The sequence below is a fragment of the Coenobita brevimanus genome, chromosome 65 (assembly GCF_032717465.1).
Source record: "Coenobita brevimanus isolate Jiangsu-jjx chromosome 65, ASM3271746v2, whole genome shotgun sequence".
In the NCBI taxonomy this organism is placed as follows: Eukaryota; Metazoa; Arthropoda; class Malacostraca; order Decapoda; family Coenobitidae; genus Coenobita; species Coenobita brevimanus.
In genome coordinates, this window is record NC_137018.1 from 46,548,020 (window position 1) to 46,569,383 (window position 21,364).

The following is a 21,364-nucleotide window of genomic DNA, read 5'->3' on the forward strand; positions in this document are numbered from 1 at the left end:
GGCTTTCCCCAATTTAACTTTCTTCATTGCTTCCACAACTTCTATCCTACTGATTTCTTCCTGTCTTCTCACCTCCCTCCTTCTCCCAGCCATTCCCCAGCCACTTATACTCGCATTACTTCCATCCTGTATGTTAAACAACAGCAATTCCTTAAAGTGTTCTCTCCATCTGCTCACTTTTTCTCCCTTCTCCACTAGTAATCTACCATTTTTATCTTTCACTCCCCTGCTAACCTCACTTCCACCCTGTCTTTCTCTCTTCACCTCTTTCCAGAACATCTTCTTACAGTCCCTCCACTTTACACTCAAATTCCTTCTAAATTTCTCATCCACTCTCTTCTTACTCTCTCTTACTAATCTTTTCACCTCTCACTTTCTTTTTACATATAACTCTCTCTTCCACCTCTCAAGTTCTTCCACGCCCAGATTGATTTATTCAACTTAGGAAAGACCCCTCACATTGAAGGGATTTACAGGGGCAATATCTAACTGTTCCAGTCTGAAAAGCCTATCCTAAGCTCAATAAAAGTGCCAAGATATGAGAAGGGGGGGGGGTATGAAAAGGTCATCTCTGTCCTCAATGGATGAAAATGTTCTGGACTACAAAAGCCTAGTATCAGGACCCCTAGTGCTCCAAAAAGGTTATGTAAGTTTGATTGTTACTGTTTTTAAGTAACAACACATAAAATAATAATAAGAAAAAAAAATGAAATACACTCGGAACAGAAAGGAAGCCAAGTTTGACTTACGTTCTTCTATTCTCCTCTTCCTTGACCTCTTTGTTCTTGCTGACTTCTTGTTTCTTGTCTTCCCCCTTCCTCCTCTCCCCCTCTGCTATCCTAGGCAGGTTGCTGATGCTGCCATATGATCCCTTCTGCTGTCTAGCCTCCTCCTCTGCTTTGGAATGTGGATCAAAGCCCAAGTTAACAACCCCTTCAGAATATTTGGTGTAGGTGGACTGGCGGGTGTAGGGCACACGCTTGGTCTGAGGGAGAGGGACATGAATGAGAACAGGTTTGGGAAAAGGAGAATACTGTTAGCCCTTATTTAACCCCTTCTGTACAGTGACATACTGTTTAATCTCTTCTTGCTGTCTCCAAATGACTTTCTGAAATGCAGTCGACTGATATAGGCATGACATATCAGCAACACTTCTTACATCCGTGCTCACATTCTGGCCATCAACTTTACCAAAAGTGTCCGCAAATATTCTAGATGATCCATCCCATCCTCATCCTGCAACATTTCCAACCTGTTGATTTAACTCTCTGATGCCCCAATAAAAAGCTCCCACCATACCAGTAACTTAACTTACATCCTAGGTCATATCCTTCCCATCATCTCTACTATTGCAAATGACAATATATGTTCTTATCTGTTCATCCCATCTTCATCTTACAATATTTCAGCACTTATAATCAAATTCTCTGATGCCTGTCTCCATGCCTGTCTCCACACAAAGCTCCAAACTTACTTTAAATGCTATGTCATGTCCTGGCCATCCTTTCTGCAAAAACTAAAGTCACATAATACAGTATTTTTGGTTAGCATCCCATCTTCATCCTGCAACATTTCTGAATCTTTTCTTTACAGTAATTCATTGATGCCCTCACACAAAGCTCCCAATATACTAGTATCTTAACTTACTGTACATCCTTGTTGAACTCCCCGCCAACATCTTTGTTATTACACGTCAACACATTTTGGTTTGTCTGTCCCCATCCTGCGGTACTGCCAACCTAGTACAGTGATCTTTTAGTTATCATGCACTTGATTGTTGTGCTTTTCGTTATCACTGCAAGATGAAAATCTTCACTCCTGCCATCATTGCACATTTTTAGACTAAAAAACAATGTTATCATGCATCTGAACTAGTTTCTCCCAATAATGATGGTGCAGTGTCTGTGGTTTCTGATGGCTTTGAGGGATTCAAAGATGAGGCACTACTCTAAGGGTTATTCCCAGGTGGTGAAGACCATTAACTCTCCACCTCATAGCCTCAAGCCCATCTCAGGTCTCTCTTTGGTGTGTGTCTTCCTTATTATGTCCTTTTCATCACTTTCTATTAACCTAACCATAACTGTGTGTGTTTCTTTTACTTATCATAACAATATGTATGCATTTAGTGGATCTAAACTGTTATCAAAGGGAAAATTGGGACCGCACTTGAGATGCCCAGTACCAATTAGGATAAATCCCATAAGATCTACGCTTTTGTTATCATGCAATTGCATCATCATGCACTAAGCTCAGTACCAAGTACTGTATGCATAATAACCAAGGATCACTGTAACATAATTCTCCTATGTCTCCCTGACACAAAACTCATCAAATTACATTCTGTATTATGTTGTGGCCAGTCTTTTGCCATCACAAGTGGCAACAAATACTCTAGTCTGTCCATTTCATATTGATCTTTGTGACAATGTAAATATTACAAATACAATATAATTCTCTAATGTTTGTCTCCACACAAAGCTCCCGTCATAGCAACAATTCACATTACCTCCTCAGTGAACTCCCAGCCATCATTTTTGCCATCATAAATGTCAGCAATATTCTGCCTAATCCATTTCATCCTGATCTCCCAAACACCTGATTTAATACTCTGACACTCTCACACAAAGCTTCAAACACATGGGCTCCACAGTTTACATCCTAGCTCATGTCATGGCCATCATCTCGTTTTCACCGGTGTCAGCAAAGAATCAAGCTTGCCCATCCCAACTTGATCCTGTGACAGTTCCAGACTCTTACAATAATTAATTTTCACACAAAGCTCCAAATGCACAAGTTTCTCAACTTACATCTTCAGCTGGCTCCTGTCCATTCTCATCTTCACCATTACAATTATAAAAAAAGATTCTGGATCGAGCCTTTGTCTTAGTCCTGCTGTTAGTGTGGGTGTCAGTGAGGTACAACATCTGTGTTAGTATCTTCCTCATCTGCTCCAGGTCCTCTGGCAACAGACCACTGACAACCTCAGACTGCTGCGATGTTAATGAGCCTGCAGGTGTGTCAGGGCCACTGGGGCTGCTTGAGGTGCTGAAAATGCCTGATAGCTCACCCTCATCATCCAGCTGGCTGTCCATCCAACTGTTAGGCTCATTTTTCTTGCTCTCAATTTCTTTCAAAACTTTGGTCAGCCTGCTCTTGAACCCATCTGATGTTGGATCTCTCCAGTCATGTGCTGTCATCTGAGAGTTGCCATTTACATCCACGAGTGCATCTGTGACTGGATTCTCTATTACATTCACAGCTCCCCTGCTATGATGCTTTTTTGTTGGATTTATTTGGGGATTGCTATTTACATCAGTGATCACATCCATAAGACGGTTCTCTGTGATGTTGACAGTACCCAGGTCATGAATGTGTTTGGTCTGACTCAAACTAAGGTTGTTTGCTGCCAACACCTTGGCTGTAATGCTGGAGACACTGGCCACTGGATCTGACAGTAAGGGAGAAACTTCTGCCCCACCCTGCCCTGCCTTTCCTCCACCACCTCCTGCAGGTGGTGGGATGGTGGGGGGATTAAAACTGGAAAGGAGTCCACTGTCATCATCCTTGCTGTTGCCACACCCCATAATTTAAATTTACAGAGGCTGAACTAAACAGCCAACAATGTTACAAGATACTAGATCTTGTCATAAACCTTCATGTCAGCACTGTCACATTATTCCCTTCCTTACAGTTACAACTTTTCTACTACACTTCAGCTTCTTTCACACACTTTTATCCAGTTTAGGAAGACCTTTTGGACAGATGGGATTAAGTGTGGAAGAGGCAATACCAACATAATCATAATAATCTGCACTTATAACTCAAAACACCCATCACCAGATCCAATACTATACTCCAGGTTAGTAATATTATCAACCCTAAATGGTGTTTCTTATCAGTCACATAACAGATATGAGCTCATAGTTCTCAATTTACAGGCAGCTCCAATAATACTTCAGAGAGTATCCAAGTCACATCACCTTCGCTTTCCCTAATCACACACTTTCTTTAACTACTCAGCACCAAATTCAGTTAAGATTAACTGTACATTCAAATGAACAAGCACACTAAGGCATGGTAAATGACAGGTAACAAAGACTCGCACTGGTGAAATCAAAAGACTAAGACGCATGTTCAAGAGTCCCAAGATAAGATAAAGCTGTGACAGATGCACAGGGCTAGTTGAGGCAACCATTACAGCACACTTACCATCAATATTAACCAATCATCACCACAACACAATCACAATCAACACAACAATAATCATCATCAACAAAATACAATCATCAACAACATAACATAATCACCAGCAACATAATTAGCATCAACACAACAGTCACCAACAACACAACATGATCAGCATCAACACAGCACAACTGTTAACACCTTCACTACAAGAGGTCTTTCCAAGATTAATTTTTTTTTTTTGGTGATGGGAAAAACAAAATACTGTAAAATATCATCATGCTTTCACTATGATAGGTCTTCCCAAAGTTGGATAAAATAATTTGACAATAACAGTGTATTAGTGACTAAGTTTCCTGCCGAAGAGTGGTGACTGTGTGGACAACTGCCAGGCTTCTTGTCATACATCACCCTAATGGTACTACCTCCCAGGCCAGTGTTGCTAACCAGCAACTGCTGTACTTTAATCATTATTATAAAACTACATAACAAAAGTATTGGTGATGAAAAAAAGGAAAGAACAAAAAGGAATAAATATCCATATCTACATATTTATCTCTCTCTCTATCTATCTATCATTATTATAAAACTAAATGAAAAAAGTATTGGTGATGAAAAAAAGGAAAGAACAAAAAGGAATAAATATCTATATCTACATTAAATATATATATATATATATATATATATATATATATATATATATATATATATATATATATACATATAAATACAGTATATACTGTATAATAATATACCTGTGGTGATGATGTGATGGAGGAGGATGTGGATGAAGTAGCAGATGAAGGGTCAGGCTTATGATCAGTGGTGGTAGGTGGTGGTGGTGGTGTGATGGTGGTGGCACAGGTGTTTTGCCACCAGCTGCCCATCTCCACTTTGGACCCGCCTGAGCCGGCCTTGGTGGCGGGTGGTGGTGCCTTTGTGGTGGAAGGTGTGGCTGGCTTGGTGGTGGTCATCGTCATGGCTCTGGTGGTATCAGTGGCAGTGGTGGGTGGTGAAGGGGTGGCCGGCTTGTGGGGCTTCTCTCCCCGAGCAGGTCGGGTGGGGACCACAGCAGTGATAGTGGTGAGGGCCGGGGCATGGACTGGAGGTTGCGGGGCTAGGTCTGGGGGTGGGGTTGCAGTATCCACCAGGCGGGGCTCCACCACCAGGCGAGGGATACGGGAGGTGTGGGGTGGCAGTGGGGGCAGGGAGGTGGGAGGTGGTGGGCCAGTGGTGGCCACAATGTCCTGGGCCAGTGATGTGATGGCCTCATGGCACTTGTCACACACACGCACTCCTGCGCTGCCAAATGGCCGTCTCTCCACCTCAGGGGTGCCAGCTGGGCTTGGGGTGCCAGTGCCAGCTTCACTCACCAGGTCCTCCTTCCTCACCCCCAGTGGAACTGTGTTCACCCCAGCTGTGGCTGTGGCTGCCACTCGTGTCTGCACACCTATGCTGGCTGCCTTGGTGGCTGGTGTGGCCAGTGGTCGGGTCTGGATAGCCACAGAGGAGGTGATGATAGGAGGGGGCCGAGTTTGGACCCCAGTGGTGGTGGTTCTGACTACAGGGGTGGCAGGAGGTGGCCGGGTCTGTGTAGCAGCAGTAATGATAGGGGGTGGGATGGTGCCAACACCCACTGTGCGGGTGTTGTGGGTGGCACAGCGCTGACATCCAGGCAGAGGGTCAGTGCCACACCCAACACTTCTGCTGCCTGTGGTGGCAATGGCACAACGGTGACACAGTAGGTCATCTAGGCGGTGGTCCCCAGATGCAACTGTTCTAGTCCGCAGCGAAGTACATTTTTGGCATGTTGGGGTGATGGTGGCAGTGGTGGTGGGAATGGTAGCCCCACATGCCACTGAGCGGGTTGAAATGCTGGCACACTTATCACACCAGGTGTCAGTTAGCCGCCACATCCCAACACCAACATCAGCAGTGGTGGGGCAGGTTTGACACCCAACATTCTGCACTAATGGCTGGAAAACAGTCTTACTGGGGGCAGTCTCATTGGTCTGGGTGCTGGCACCCAGGGTGAGGGGCTTGACTTGGGCCAGTTGCCGCAGTTGGTCCTTTGTGGCATTGGCAGCCTCCCACTCTGCTCTGGCCTGGGCCACTTTCTTAGACACCTGTCTGTGAGTCACCACCTCCTCCATTGTAATGGTGGTGGCACAGCCCTGATGGCGTGTGCGGGGTGGCTCAGTGTTGGTGGAGTTGTCAAAGGTGAGGGGTGGTGGGCTGAGCTGAGGCTCAGACAGGCGACTGATTATGGCAGACTTACGGCCCAGTTTGCGCAGGAAGGAACTCTTGTGACTACCATCATCCTCCAGTATGGCCTCCTCTGGACCCACACTCTCCAGGGACACACTGCTCACACTGAGCCGCTGCAGCTTGTCCTCTGGCTGTAGCTCTGGTGGTGTACCAACACATTTGGTTGCCATCATGCGCCGACTGCGGTCCCGGCACTGCTGGCAGCCACCACCTAGCCAGTCCTCATCTGACCGACGTTCACCCGCTGTCACCCCAACTGATCGTGTTCTGACTCCCACATGTGATATCCCAACATCCCGCATCACAACACGACAAGTGGTAGCAGCGTCACGGCTGCGCCTCCGAGCAGCTGGTGTGGCTGGAAGACTGTAAGTCACACGACTGCCACTGACACTGTCATCCAAGCTGCGGCGACGACTGGAACGGCGGTCGCTGGGCTCAGTGATGTGCAAGGGGCCATCCTCTGCACCAGACTCTGTTTCCGATCCTTCAGACAAAGACCCACGTCGTGCACGACGATATGACCAGAACTCCTCCAGGTTGACCCGCAGTGCTGCCGGCACCAACACAAGCATGTCAGAAAACAATGGCACGTCAGGCAACACAGGAACACAACATAAATACAACACAGGCAAGCACATAACACAATACAACACAAGTATACAACAGAACAAAACACAGCCACACAACACTACGTAACACTGGCACACAACAGAACATAACACAGGAACAGAATACAACACTACACTGGCACACAGTACAACACTACACAGGAAGACAATACAACACTACACAGGAACATAGTAAAACACTACACAGGCAGACAATACAACACTACACAGGCAGACAGTACAACACTACACAGGCACATGGTACAACACTACACAGGCAAACCATACAACACTACACTGGCACACAATACAACACAGGTAGATATATAACACAAGTACACAAACAAAACCCAATACAACACAACTACTATCACTTTTAACTCACAAAAAATGATGACTAACTTCAAATGCCTAGTGCTGTGTTAGTAATGTTTTCACTGTGTTGTGTTATTATTCTTTTTCCTATGGTGCATTTTTTATGAGCTGAATAAAATCGTCTTTATTGTGCAGGAACACAGTGAGTTTTCACATTTTTTTCTGTCTAGGTTTCTCTAGTATATGACAGTAAAACCATCTGATGTCACATTATGGCAAACAAAATATAAAGGAGGTATAAGGTAACTCATAGTCATAAAGTATGCATTTCCACTGCAAAAACTGCCTGAATAAATTATTTGGCTGAGGAAAAATTATAGATCATCATTAAGCAACGTTGGGTCTGGTTAGTACTTGGATGGGTGACCGCCTGGGAACACCAGATGCTGTTGGCATCCCTACGTGTCAAGTGGGGTTGGTGGAGGATTAGTGTCCCTCCCTGTAAAACAATTAACTCTAAGCCCTTGGCCACCCCATTTGGGATACATGGCGTCTGGCAATGGATGGATGGATGGATCTTCATTATTACTTTCATCACCATCATTATCATCATCATCACTGCCATCATTATCAATATCATCATTATCAAAACCCTATTTCATTATTATCATAATTCCATTCTGCACTAATAAATGGGAAGGGTGAGATCTACAGACAGAAAATGGTATCACAGTAGAACTTTCAACATAGTACTCAGATGGGCCACATATCCATTCACTCATCATTCAAACCTTAAAAATCTTTACCAACCATTATACTGTACAGTACAGTACACTGATATTAACAAGTTAGTAAGACTGGAGGCAAAAACCAAATAAGGAAAATATACAGACAGGTGTCAGTGGTGTTGCTTAAAAAAAAAAAAAAAAAAAAGTCATATACAGTAAATTAAGTATTGGTAATTACTGACATAACATTTATATTGAGAGACTGTTCCATACATTACTGAAAATGTATAACACACACACGCAAGCACGCATGTGCATGCGCACACACACACACACACACACACACACACACACACACACACACACACACACACACACACACAAACATGACAGACATATTTCTACAGGCTCAGGAAGATCTCTAACAACTCTTCAGTATTCTCTTCCACTGTACATTTTTACATCTTTTTATTAAGTTTATATACATATATATAACAGAAGAAAATGCTGTATGAATATGCCACATGTAAATACAGTATAACCCTAATATGGTAAAAAGAAGGTGCTGGGAAGCCTCCTAAGCCCACATAAAGTATTCAGTGCTGTTCTTGTTCTTGTATATGAACAGTATCTAACTCAGAGCACTCCAGTCAAATCTCATTTACAGTAGTTTCATGCTGTTGATAAATTGATGTCTATTCTTCACTTAAATCTGCTTATAATTCACTGTAGTTTCTTTAAAGTAAGAAATTGCTTTTTCATGTGTGCTTTTTGCTCCTTGATCATGAACTAGATGCCTAATTCATTTAAAATTGTTCCATGCAAAGTAACTTACTGCAACTCATCCAAGACTTTTAGTAAGGACTAGCTGTATCCCCTCTGACACCATAACTTACGTGACTGGCTGCGATGGCGGTACTGGCGGCTGTTGTTGGCAGCTGAGTGGGCAGCAGAGAGAGCAGCTGAGCGAAGGGAGGCCAACCGCCCTTCCAGCTCCTCCTCGGACAGGTCAGGGTCAAGGGTGGGAGGAAGGAGGAGTGGGGGAGGGGGATCTTCACCTCGACGTAATGCTCGGATCTGGCCCAACAACAGGCGCTTTTCCTCCATCAGTACGTTCACCTTGATCTGACACACAACATATTTCAGTAGCATTTCTCATACAGAGTCCATCTGACTAACTTGACATATTTCAATAGTTTCTTGAACTGGATTTATCTGACACACATGATACTTCAGTAGTCTCATTATGATTGTCCAACACACATGACAAATTTCTGCAGCATTTTTCATGCTGGATTTGTTTGAAACATATGGCAAACTTCAGGAAAGTATACCATTCTGGATCTAACATGCGCGCTGACATGCACACACACATGCACGCGTGCGCGCACACACACACACACACACACACACACACTTTTCAGCACTGTCTGTCATACTGGATCTATCAGACATAAACACAATACATGTACATTACAGCAGTCTCTATTACACTAGATTTATCTGAAACACATACTGTAATTAGTGGCCAAATCCTAATGGACCCAGGTTCAAATCCCTGCTGGGGCAGAGAACAGTTTAAAGATTCGAATTTCACTGAATGCAGACTTTACTGATCTGCCAGAACGCCTGCCAACATGTCATAAAAATACTCTTACTAATACCAATAAACCAGTTCTGTATGAGACAGCCCTAGCATGTACTTACTCAATACAGATGGTGGGTGCTAGCGCCGAGGTGGTGATAAGTGGAGATGTATGGTACATAGGACTACTGGGACTTAGGAATGGGCTATGAAGCCTATGCCCAGAGTCAGACACAAAAATATGGAAAAAAAAAAAAAAAAAATAGTGTCTATCATACCAGATCTATCTGACACACACATGACACACTTTAGTAATATGTGCAGGCATTAAATTCAGAAAATAACATATACATTAACATCTCTGCTTTTCAGAAGGGTTCTTTGTTTCGTTTTTGAAGGCTCCAACATGCTTGTGTGCGTCAACCTTGGTCACATAATGGCGGCTCTCCATACTGTTCGAACTATGGCAGCCTCCCTGTTCAGTCCCTTAACCCTGAGGTCGCACTTAATGACCTCGTCCCACGTCTTTTTCAGTCATCCCCTCTCAACCCCACCCCCAATATTAATGCTTCTCATTTTCTGCACCCAATTATCATCCTCCATCCTCTCCACATGCCCAAACCACCTCAATCTACCTCTCCTCATCACAATACTAATACACTCCAGTCCCATCCTACCTCTCAACTCTTCCATCGTAAACCCAGCCCCCATTCGCCTTGCACGCAGGGACACACTGCACATCCACCTAGTCACTGTCATTTCTATACATTTGAGCCTGCAAATATCCTCTTCCTTTACTGCCCAGGACTCATGACCATACAGTATTACACTTCTAACACATGCTGCATACAAAGACCCCTTAACACGTAGGGAGAGTCCTCTCAATGTCAGGAGAGGCAACAGCTCCCTGAACATCTTCCAACCACTTCTCACTCTAGCCACAGAGCTAGCTCCAGCCCCACCTCCAGCACATAACATGTCTCCCAAGTAACAAAACTCTTCCACACACTCAAGAGATTCACCAGCAAGTTCAATCCTTTCACACCTGACAATCTCCAAATGCTCTCCCCAACACGCTGCACACATAAAATCAGCATTATCTTGCAGTCTACCAGTAATACCACTACATCTCTTATGCACCCACTTATCACAAACACTGTAGAAGATGGAATTACTTCTCACGCCCTTGTGGCAATTGTACATAGCCATTCTCCCTCTTCTTTGACAGTATTGCCATGAACCCTAGATATCATCACTTTTGTTTTATCTGCATTTACCCTTAAGCCCTTATGCCGCATACCATCTCTCCACTTCCTAAATCTTTCCTCCACCTCCCTTTCATTCTCTGCAATCAAAACCAAATCATCAGCTACAACATCTCCCACAGGAGTCCATTTCTAAAGCCATGTGAGAGGGCTTCAAGTACCATGATAAACAACAAGGGACTCAAAACTGACCCCTGATGCATACCACCATTCACGGAAAACTCATCACCCAAATCTCCATTCGCTCTCACCTGGGTGCTAGCACTCACATACATGGCCATAACCGCCCTAACCCACCACTCCTCCATCCCAAGCTTTCTCATTGCCCACTTTACCACCTCTCTTGAGACTCTGTCAAAGGCCTTCTCCAAATCAACAAAAACAAAGTACAGTTCCCTTTTCTTTCCTATATACTTTTTCTGAAGCTGTAAAACAATGAATATGGCATTAATGGTCCCCCTTCCTTGGCATAAACTCAAACTGCATCTCATCAATATTCACTCCTTCTCTAATCATACCTTCTAAAACTCACTCCATTACAATCATTATCTGATCTAAAAGCTTTATACCTCTATAATTTCCTCTTGCCAGGGTATCACCCTTCCCCTTGTACACATTTACAATTACACTCTTCAGCCAATCATCTGGGACAACACACTCATATATAGTCATATTTATCAGACCAGAGAATAACCTAACTCCTATATCTCCTGAGGCCTTCAACATTTCTGCAGTCAACCCAGACACACCTGTGGCCTTCCCCACCTGCATCCTGCCTATTGCCTCATTCACAGTAGTAGCATCAATCAAAGGCCATGGGCCAAACACTGGATCTGCTGGCTCCAAACCTTCCCTGCCTCACTCAAACTCCTCACTCAACAACCGGCTATAATGCTCTCTCCATGCATCTTTAATATCCCCACTGTTCACCAATACCCTTCCGTCATCATTCTTCACACGCTTCTCACCTGTAATATCCCGATTATCCCTCTTCACCTGATTTTGCCATCTTAAATATCATATTTTTCCTTTCCACACAATTTAGGCTATCAGGTAAAAGTCTCTGTGACTCAGACTTCGCCCTGTATACCCCTCTTCTAGCCCTACACTTGTCAGCCAACAATTCCCCCTTGTTACCACCCTTCTTCCATTCCCTGAAATGCCTTCTTTTCTCCTTAACTGCAGCTTCTACACCCTCATCCCACCACCAAGTTACTTTATGTCTTGGTGGGCCTCTTGTCCAACTGCATACTGCATCAGTAATTCTCAAGAGGTTGTTCTTGAGGGCTCTATACTGTTCATTAAAGCCTCTTTCAATGGCTTCCTGTTCAGCCACCACTCTTCTCTTCTCACTATAGATGGCATCCCATATTCCTTGGTTTTCCAGCATCCATATTTTCCTCCTAAGTACATAAGGCCTCTTTATCATCATTCGTTTTTAAGCACCATGTCACATATCAATAATTTGTGCTGCTGCACACACTCCTCGCTTCCTATAACTTTAACATCCCCCACTAACATCCTATCAGCCCTCCTGACCAGAAAATAATCTATCTGACTGCCATTTCCCCTGGACTTGTATGTAATCAACCTACCCTTTCTTTTCCTAAAATGTGTGTTGCACACAATCATGTTCGTTGCCTCCCCAAACTCGAGTATTCTTTCCCCTTCCACATTTATTGTACCATATGCACATCCCCCATATGCTCCTTCATATCTTTGAGATGCTTCTGACACATGAAAACAATGAACTGCACTAATGTGGTCTTGCCATAGATCTGACATACGATGTTTTTAATAACGCTGCCTCTCACATGAATTGACATCCAAGCATGACACAAGAAAAATTTAATAATATAGAATTGCAACAGATCTCGCACATGACATATTTTTCAATACTGCTGTTTTTCACTTATGATTAGACAAATGATACACAAAACATGCATCAGTAATGTGATCTAGCACTAGATGAGACTCAGGACTACACCAATACATATGAGTAACAGTTTCTCATACTGACTGTGATACGAATCCATTCATCATCATCATCAGAATCTACACAGTAAGCCTACTTTTCATACATATTACTGTTAATAACCCCTGAGGTTTTGGAAATCTTTCCTATGCTGAATAAAATCTGACAGTTATAAGTTAGTGCTACCAATGTGTTGACTATACAGTTGCCAGGTCTATATGTCAGTTGACCTCCTGGATCAGTATAAATGACCTGAAAATGTATAGGAGAGCTGTCTAACCATGCCAGGAGTGTGCAAGGCAACTGTAAATTGTATACAAACTGCACATACATACGAGGTCTGCCCAAAAAGAAACAAACTTTCCAACGATAAAATTTATTGCTTTATTTACAAATGAATTGGAATTGTCTCCTTCAAAATACTCCCCTCCACTGTTCGTATGATGTTCCCAATGTTTTTTCCAGCTCTGGAATGCATCCTGGAATGCATTTTCAGGTATGGTGTGCTGTTCTCAAAGCGAATTTCCTTGTAAATCAGCAGCCTTTCAAGGTGGATTTCTACAGGGGCCAAATCCGGAACAGCTGGAGGACAATAGTCGTCTTGTGCTTTGCCAAAAAGTCACGGATGAGGAGTGACACATAAGCAGGTGCATTGTCATGGTGCAGAATCCAGGTTTTGTTTATCCATGCCTCAGGCCTCTTGCTTTGCACTGCCTCCCTCAAACACTTCAGGATGTCCACATAAAACTCTTTATTAACTGTCTGTTCATGTGAAACAAACTCATGATGAGCACCACCCTTCCAATAAAATGGGACAATCAACATCACCTTCACATTTGAGTGACTATGATGTGCTTTTTTTTGGTCCTGGTGACATGTTTCAACCCACTAAGATGACTGCCTTCTTGTTTTGACATGTAGTTGTGCACCCATGTAAAAGTTTTCCTGAATTTGAAACAAAATTTAATGCAAACACATTGCTCTTCATGATTTTTCATAGTTCAAATTGCAACAAACTGCCAAGTGCACTAAACACAGGTTCACTCAAGCACATGTAGCTTGTTGACTAAGTGACGTGGTGTGATGTGGCTAGTGTTAGACTAAAGCTCAAAGTAACCACTACACAGCGTTTCCATCGTGATTACGCTATGCTGGCTCATTGGTGAACTATTTAAAAATTTGGTTTTTCTTTTGGACAGACCTCACACATACATAAATACTGTTTTATGGTCACCAACAAAGCTGCCAGTGACGAAATAAGTGGTAGTCAAGTGATACTGCAGTGGACAACAGATTGTACAAACCTCACCTGTAACTTGGGGATTGTCTTAACTTCCTCCTCCAGCTCCTTCAGACGGGACAAACTGGTGGCCATCTGGTCCCGGATAGACTGTATTTTGGGGAAGGGAAAGGTTACCTGAGCATTTGGAGGAGGAGGAGGGAAAGTGAATGTCAGGAAGGAGGATATGAGGGAAAAGAAGCCTCTGACAGACGAAGAGCGAGATGAAGATGAAGAGGGGGCAAAGGAGGAGAGGGAGCTAATGGTGGGAGAGGAAAAGAGAGGGAAAATGAGGAGAATGGGACAGACACAAAAGTGGATGGAGGAAACAGATAGAAAGGAAGAAGAATTCAAGACTACAGACAGAAATAAAGAGAGAAAGCACTGAAGTCGCCCATGATGGAAAAGATATAGAACATTATAAAACAGTACAGAAACACAAATGACTAAAAAGATAAAAAAAAATAATTGTATAGTACTTGACCGACCATAAAGGACTGAATTTTTATTGGCCACAAGGCTCCTTAGTGACTCTTCCTTATCATGTTATTCCTAAACATGGTGTAGCACACAAATATTTGCAAGTGTAGTGGTGAAATGCTGAAGCATGGGGGAGAGATAGTTGTAGAATGGATGTGGAAGATGTGCAGATTGGCCTGGGAGGAAGGTAGAGTCCCGGAGGATTGGAAGTCAGGTATAATTATTCCCTTATACAAAGGAAAAGAGGAAAAAGAAGTGTGTGGCAATCATAGGGGCATTTGTCTTCTTAGTACAGTATAATAGGAAAAGTGTATGGTAGGATACTTATTGACAGAGTTAGAGAAAGAACAGAGGAATTAGTTGGAGAAGAACAGGGAGGCTTTAGGAAGGGAAGAGGTTGTGTAGATCAGATATTCATTCTTAGATCTTTAGTGGAAAAGTTTCTAGAGAAGGGAAAGAAGTTGTATGCGGCTTTCATGGATTTGGAGAAAGCATATGAAAGGGTGGATACACAAGGATTGTGGAAAGTATTAAGAATATATGGAGTAGATAGAAAGTTGTTGAATGCTGTGAAGAGTAGGTATGATGGTGCGAAGGCTGCAGTGCGTGTGGATGGTGAACTAAGTGAATTTTTCTCTTTGGAGGTTGGGTTGAAACAGGGATGTGTCATGTCTCCATGGTTGTTCAATCTGTTCATGGATGGGGTAATAAAAGAGGTACAAGGTAGGGTAGTGGATGTTGGAGTGGCCCTGGTGAGAGAGGATAGTGTTTGAAAACTCCCTGTACTGTTGTTTGCAGATGATACTGTGTTGTTGAGTGAAGACGAAGGGGAGCTGCAAGGCTTGGTGGATGAGTTTGAGAGAGTGTGCAATAAATGGAATCTAAAGGTGAATGTAGGGAAGAGTAAAGTAATGGTCTTTGAGAGAGGTGAAGTCAGTGAATGTACAGCGAGGTTGGATGGTGAGGATTTGGAAAATGTAAGTACGTTTAAGTACTTGGGTAGTGTGATGAGTAAGGATGGAGGTTTGGAGGGTGAAGTGCTTGAAAGGGTACAGCAGGGAAAAAAGGTTGCTGGTTCTTTGAAAGCAGTGATAAGAAACAGGGAAGTGAGCATGGAAGTGAAAAAGTTATTACACGACGGTATTGTGATACCAACTCTAACGTATGGAAGTGAAGCTTGGACATTGTTGGAAGGACACAAGTCAAGAGTGAGAGCAGTGGAAATGAGTTATTTAAGAGGAGCCTGTGGAGTCACATGGAGAGACAGGCTGACGAATGAGGATATAAAGGAGCGTTGTGGTGTGGATGTGGATAGGAAGTGTTATGAGGAACACATTGAGGTGGTTTGGCCATGTGGAGAGGATGGAGGGTGAAAGACTGACAAAGAGAGTGTATATGAGTGAGGTGGAGGGGGGAAGAGGGAGGGGGAGGCCGAGAATGAGATGGAGGGATGGGGTGGAGAGGTATATGAGAGAGGGGGGTGTAAGTTGGGAGCAGGGCAGTGAAATGGCGGGGGACAGGACGACGTGGAGGCGATTTGTTTGTGGCCACCCCAAGGGATTGAGGTATCTGGCAATAGACAGATAGATTATATTTAAAAAATATTAATAAATAAAGAGATAAACAAATAAAAAATAAAAAATAAGTAAATAAACAAATGTCATACAAGAAAATATTAACAATCACTACGCAGAAATAAATGGGTGCTGGGGAACCTTGTAACCTCTAAAGAACAAGATTTCTGACATGATCATGTCATAGTATAGTACTGTACTTAGTTAACATGATTCAAGTACTAATTAACATTTACTGTTCGTTACAATGAACCAAAATAAGTAACATACATTACAATGATACAAACTGTTACTCTTTACAATATCAGAGGGGTATGGTAGCAAGACAACTTGAACCCCTCCTTTAATTAAATCCTGCTCCTTGAAATTGGCTCTCTGTTAACTTGTTTTTGTTTTTTCTTGGAGACAACAATTTGTAGGCTCCTGGCCTTTGGTTCCTTCTTCCTTGCATTTAAAAAAATAAAATAAAATATGATTGGAGGTCATATAATTATAATTATAATTATAACTGGAGGTCGGCTATAATTATTCCCTTGTACAAAGGAAAAGGGGAAAAAGAAGTGTGTGGTAATCATAGGGGCATTTGTCTTCTTAGTATAATAGGAAAAGTGTATGGTAGGATACTTATTGACAGAGTTAGAGAAAGAACAGAGAAATTAGTTGGAGAAGAACAGGGAGGCTTTAGGAAGGGAAGAGGTTGTGTAGATCAGATATTCATTCTTAGATCTTTAGTGGAAAAGTTTCTAGAGAAGGGAAAGAAGTTGTATGCGGCTTTCATGGATTTGGAGAAAGCATATGACAGGGTGGATAGACAAGGATTGTGGAAAGTGTTAAGAATATATGGAGTAGATGGGAAGTTGTTGAATGCTGTGAAGAGTATGAATGATGGTGCGAAGGCTGCAGTGCGTGTGGATGGTGAACTAAGTGAATTTTTCTCTTTGAAAGTTGGGTTGAAACAGGGATGTGTCATGTCTCCATGGTTGTTCAATCTGTACATGGATGGGGTAATAAAAGAGGTACAAGGTAGGGTAGTGGATGTTGGAGTGGCCCTGGTGAGAGAGGATAGTGTTTGGAAACTTCCTGTACTGTTGTTTGCAGATGATACTGTGTTGTTGAGTGAAGACGAAGGGGAGCTGCAAGGCTTGGTGGATGAGTTTGGGACAGTGTGCAATAAATGGAAGCTAAAGGTGAATGTAGGGAAGAGTAAAGTGATGGTCTTTGAGAGGGGAGAAGTCAGTGAATGTACAGCGAGGTTGGATGGTGAGGATTTGGAAAATATGAGTACGTTTAAGTACTTGGGTAGTGTGATGAGTAAGGATGGAGGTTTGGAGGGTGAAGTGCTTGAAAGGGTACAGCAGGGAAGAAAGGTTGCTGGTTCCTTGAAAGCAGTGATAAGAAACAGGGAAGTGAGCATGGAAGTGAAAAAGTTACTACATGACAGTATTGTGATACCAACTCTAACGTATGGAAGTGAAGCTTGGACGTTGTTGGAAGGACACAAGTCAAGAGTGAGAGCAGTGGAAATGAGTTATTTAAGAGGAGCCTGTGGAGTCACATGAAGAGACAGGCTGACGAATGAGGATATAAAGGAGCGTTGTGGTGTGGATGTGGATGTGATAGGAAGTGTTATGAGGAACACACTGAGGTGGTTTGGCCATGTGGAGAGAATGGAGGGTGAAAGACTGATGAAGAGAGTGTATGTGAGTGAGGTGGAGGGGGGAAGAGGGAGGGGGAGGCCGAGGATGAGATGGAGGGATGGGGTGGAGAGGTATATGAGAGAGGGGGGTGTGAGTTGGGAGCAGGGCAGTGAAATGGCGGGGGACAGGGCGACTTGGAGGCGATTTGTTTGTGGCCACCCCAAACGGGATTGAGGCATCTGGCAATAGATAGATAGATGATTTATTTTGCTAATGGGTGACATCTCATGGCACAGGGTTTAATGTGCAATACTTTGTTTGTAACTCCTTCACTAACAGACATCTCATCTAAGCTTAATTAACCCCTAAAGACCACAAATTTCTCAGACGACCTATCCCCAGATCTGCAATTAGGGTCCAATTTGTCAACTTTCTCGGATTGTAATTTTTTTCTTACAGATTTCAAGAGCTTGAATTTACATACCTGAAAGTGTATATCCCATGCTCACATGCCCAATGGTTACCGTACTAGCGACCATCAACAGTAAAAAAAAAAGTCTACCCTTGAATCTGCCTGACAATGGCTAATAACCATACAAACATGACTGTAAACAATATACAGTATATTCCTATGTATAAAACTAGGTGAAATAATGATCATGAAAGGAAAATAAAGTTTATGGTGGTGTGTAGCAAGGGAAAACTCCATGTGCCTGGAAACAAAAAGAAAGAATGAAAATGGAGGGAGTGTGAAGGTGGATGGAGGGAAGAAAAGAGATGTTGGGGGTGAGAAGGAGTGACGCATGGAACGAAGTATGCTTGCTATGCACAGCAGCTATGGTATCCTGAGGGTATCTGGGGGTATGGGTGGTTGGAAGATCATAATGAGGAGAGGGCCCAGTGGGGCAGAGGTAGGTGGAGATGGCAGGGGGGGGGGTGACCCACCTCCTCTAGAGGCTCAATCCGGCCATACCCCACCAGATACTGTAGTTCCCACTGGCTTGGTTTCATATACTTCATAAAAGAGGCAGTGCTACCTACCGCCAGTTTTTGGTAGGCTCTGTACCATTGACAGACATAGGACTTTATGCTACATTTCCCAAACCTGTTGTTCAGCAGACATAGGTCTTTAGGGGTTAAAGTACTGGTAATAGCATTAAATAAAATACTAAAGGGATTACAATAATGCAGTTCTTAAGTAAAATAACTCTAGGTGAGATATTGGCTTCTGACTCATTTCTATTGAGCTATACGAAAAATAAAATCTCACTTCACAATAGCTTTATAGTGAATTACGCACAACTTTAGGTGAATTTAAATGCTAAGCCATCAGCAACTTAACAATTAGACAGTTTAAAATAAAAAGCACTTCTACTGGCAAAGATGGGATTCTGTAAACAAAACATAACCTCTGATGACAAAGTGTCAGTAGTTGTAATATCAGTTATGTTGACATGCGATCATATTCTCATGCACTTGGCAGGATCTCAAAGTACCCTTTCCCCTGCAATTTATTTTGCAAACTGCACAATGACATTCTCTTGTATGATGTCTAGGCCTTTCTGATAGAGGCATACATCAAATAAAACACAGATAGAGGAATCTTTGAGTGCTATACTGTAATCCCTTGGTTACAGCATACTTCATTATCACGGCCAGCTTAATATCTGCACTCCCACTGTTATAGCATATTCTTCAGGCCCAAATCTTGTTATTGTGCACCCGAGCTGGGCCAAGCCCATGACGTGGCCCACCAAAGTGCACAAATATATGTACTCACCCAACTTGCATAAGATGAGGCTCTAGAAGAGGAGTTAATCCTAGGAGGTTGGGACCATTAACTGTCCATCCCCTAGCCTCAAAGCCCCTTACCTGAAGCCCACCTCAAGACTCTCCAAGGTAAATGTACCCAGTAACAGATTAAGTATTCTTCCATACTGTGCCTTTTTCATCATTTTCTATTACTCTGACCATGCCTATGTGTGTCTCTAGTACTTACCATCACATTATGTATGTATTTCGAGGGTAATTAGGATAATTGGTGTTGGAACTTGGGTGCCTGGGACCAATTAAGATGAATCCCATAGGTTCTGGATCTGCATTACCATAAGTTTTCATTATAATTTTTCCTGTTCAGTGCCAATTACAGTAAAACCTTGATATAACGGACTTCAACTGACCGGAATTTGCTTTTATCGGAACTGAGGAGCTATCAGACTGCATTCTTATATATTGGAAAAAGTCCGATAAAACCAGAAGCAGTCCAGACAGCCTGACCACTTCAGCTATGTTCATGACAATAAGGTAAATAAAAGACAAATTTATCAGTGTACATTACAGTGTTTTTATAAATATATATTATAGTATTTGATGTACGGCATAGTTGATATGCTGCTAGGTGCTGTCAAGAGTTTTTATGATTGTAGTGAGGCATATGTAAGGGTAAATGGGCATTAAAGTGAATGGTTTACAATTGATGTGGGGATGTGACAAGGTTGTGTGATGTCCCCATAGTTGTTCAATATATATATATATATATATGTGGATAGGGTTATGAGAGAAGTAAAAACACGAGCAATGGAGAGGGGGATGGCGTTGGTAACAAACGGTGCTGGATGGAATATCTCAAATTTGTTGCATGCTGATTATGCAGTGCTACTTGCAAATACCAGACAAGATTGTGGTAGACTAGGGCAGAGGTTTGCTGTTGTCTGTGAGTGTCATGCCTGAAGAGTAAATGTAGGAAAGAGTAATGTGATGGTTACTGAGAGAGAAGATGACTCCCAGTGTGATGTTACAGTGAATGGAGAGAGACTGGAATTGATGAGAGAGTTCAAATACCTGGGTACTGTGATAGAAAAGAGAGGAAAATGTACAAAAGAAGTGGAAAGCAGAGTGACACAAGGAAGAAAAATAGCTGGTGCTATGAAGGCTTTGATAAGAAACAAAGGCTCGAGTGCTGCAGCTGCACGAGGCTTACACGAAAGAGTGTTAGTGCCAAGGTTAATATTTAGATGTGAGACTATGGTGTGGCATGAAAATGAGAAGTCAAGAGTGAGTGCAATGGAGATGAAACTGCTGAGGAATGTATATGAAGTACAGAGAGTGGATAGGATACGAAATAATGTGATTCGTGATAGATGTGGAGAGAGGAAGTCTGTGGACAACATAATCGAAGAGAGTGTACTGAGATGGTATGGTCATATGGAGAGAATGGATAACAATGGAGAGGTGCCAAAGGTATATCTGAGCATATTTGAAGGAGGAAGGAGATGAGGTAGGCCAAGGAGAATGTGGAGGGATATGGTGGCTGAGTGTGTGAGGAAGAGAGGTTTGGAAGTCGGTGAGACTAGGGAACTGACAAGAGATCAAGCTGGCTGGATTAATGTTGTAAGCAGTGCATGATCAGGGATTTGGCACCCCTTTGTAATGTGACAGCGTCCGGATTGACTCTATCATATA

At 42.8% G+C, this 21,364-nt stretch overlaps 1 protein-coding gene across 1 annotated transcript in view; it reads right to left on the reverse strand.

The window, feature by feature from the left end:
• The window catches only part of LOC145405001 (uncharacterized), a 91,369-nt gene that overhangs the window by 30,171 nt on the left and 39,834 nt on the right, over positions 1-21,364 (reverse strand). The window contains exons 11-15 of the mRNA XM_080276502.1: positions 14,242-14,322; positions 9,004-9,232; positions 5,169-7,006; positions 4,941-5,120; positions 794-985 (exon numbers count right to left, since the gene is read on the reverse strand). Coding sequence (XP_080132628.1) covers positions 794-985; positions 4,941-5,120; positions 5,169-7,006; positions 9,004-9,232; positions 14,242-14,322 — 2,520 coding nt within the window. The remainder of the gene's footprint in view (positions 1-793; positions 986-4,940; positions 5,121-5,168; positions 7,007-9,003; positions 9,233-14,241; positions 14,323-21,364) is intronic.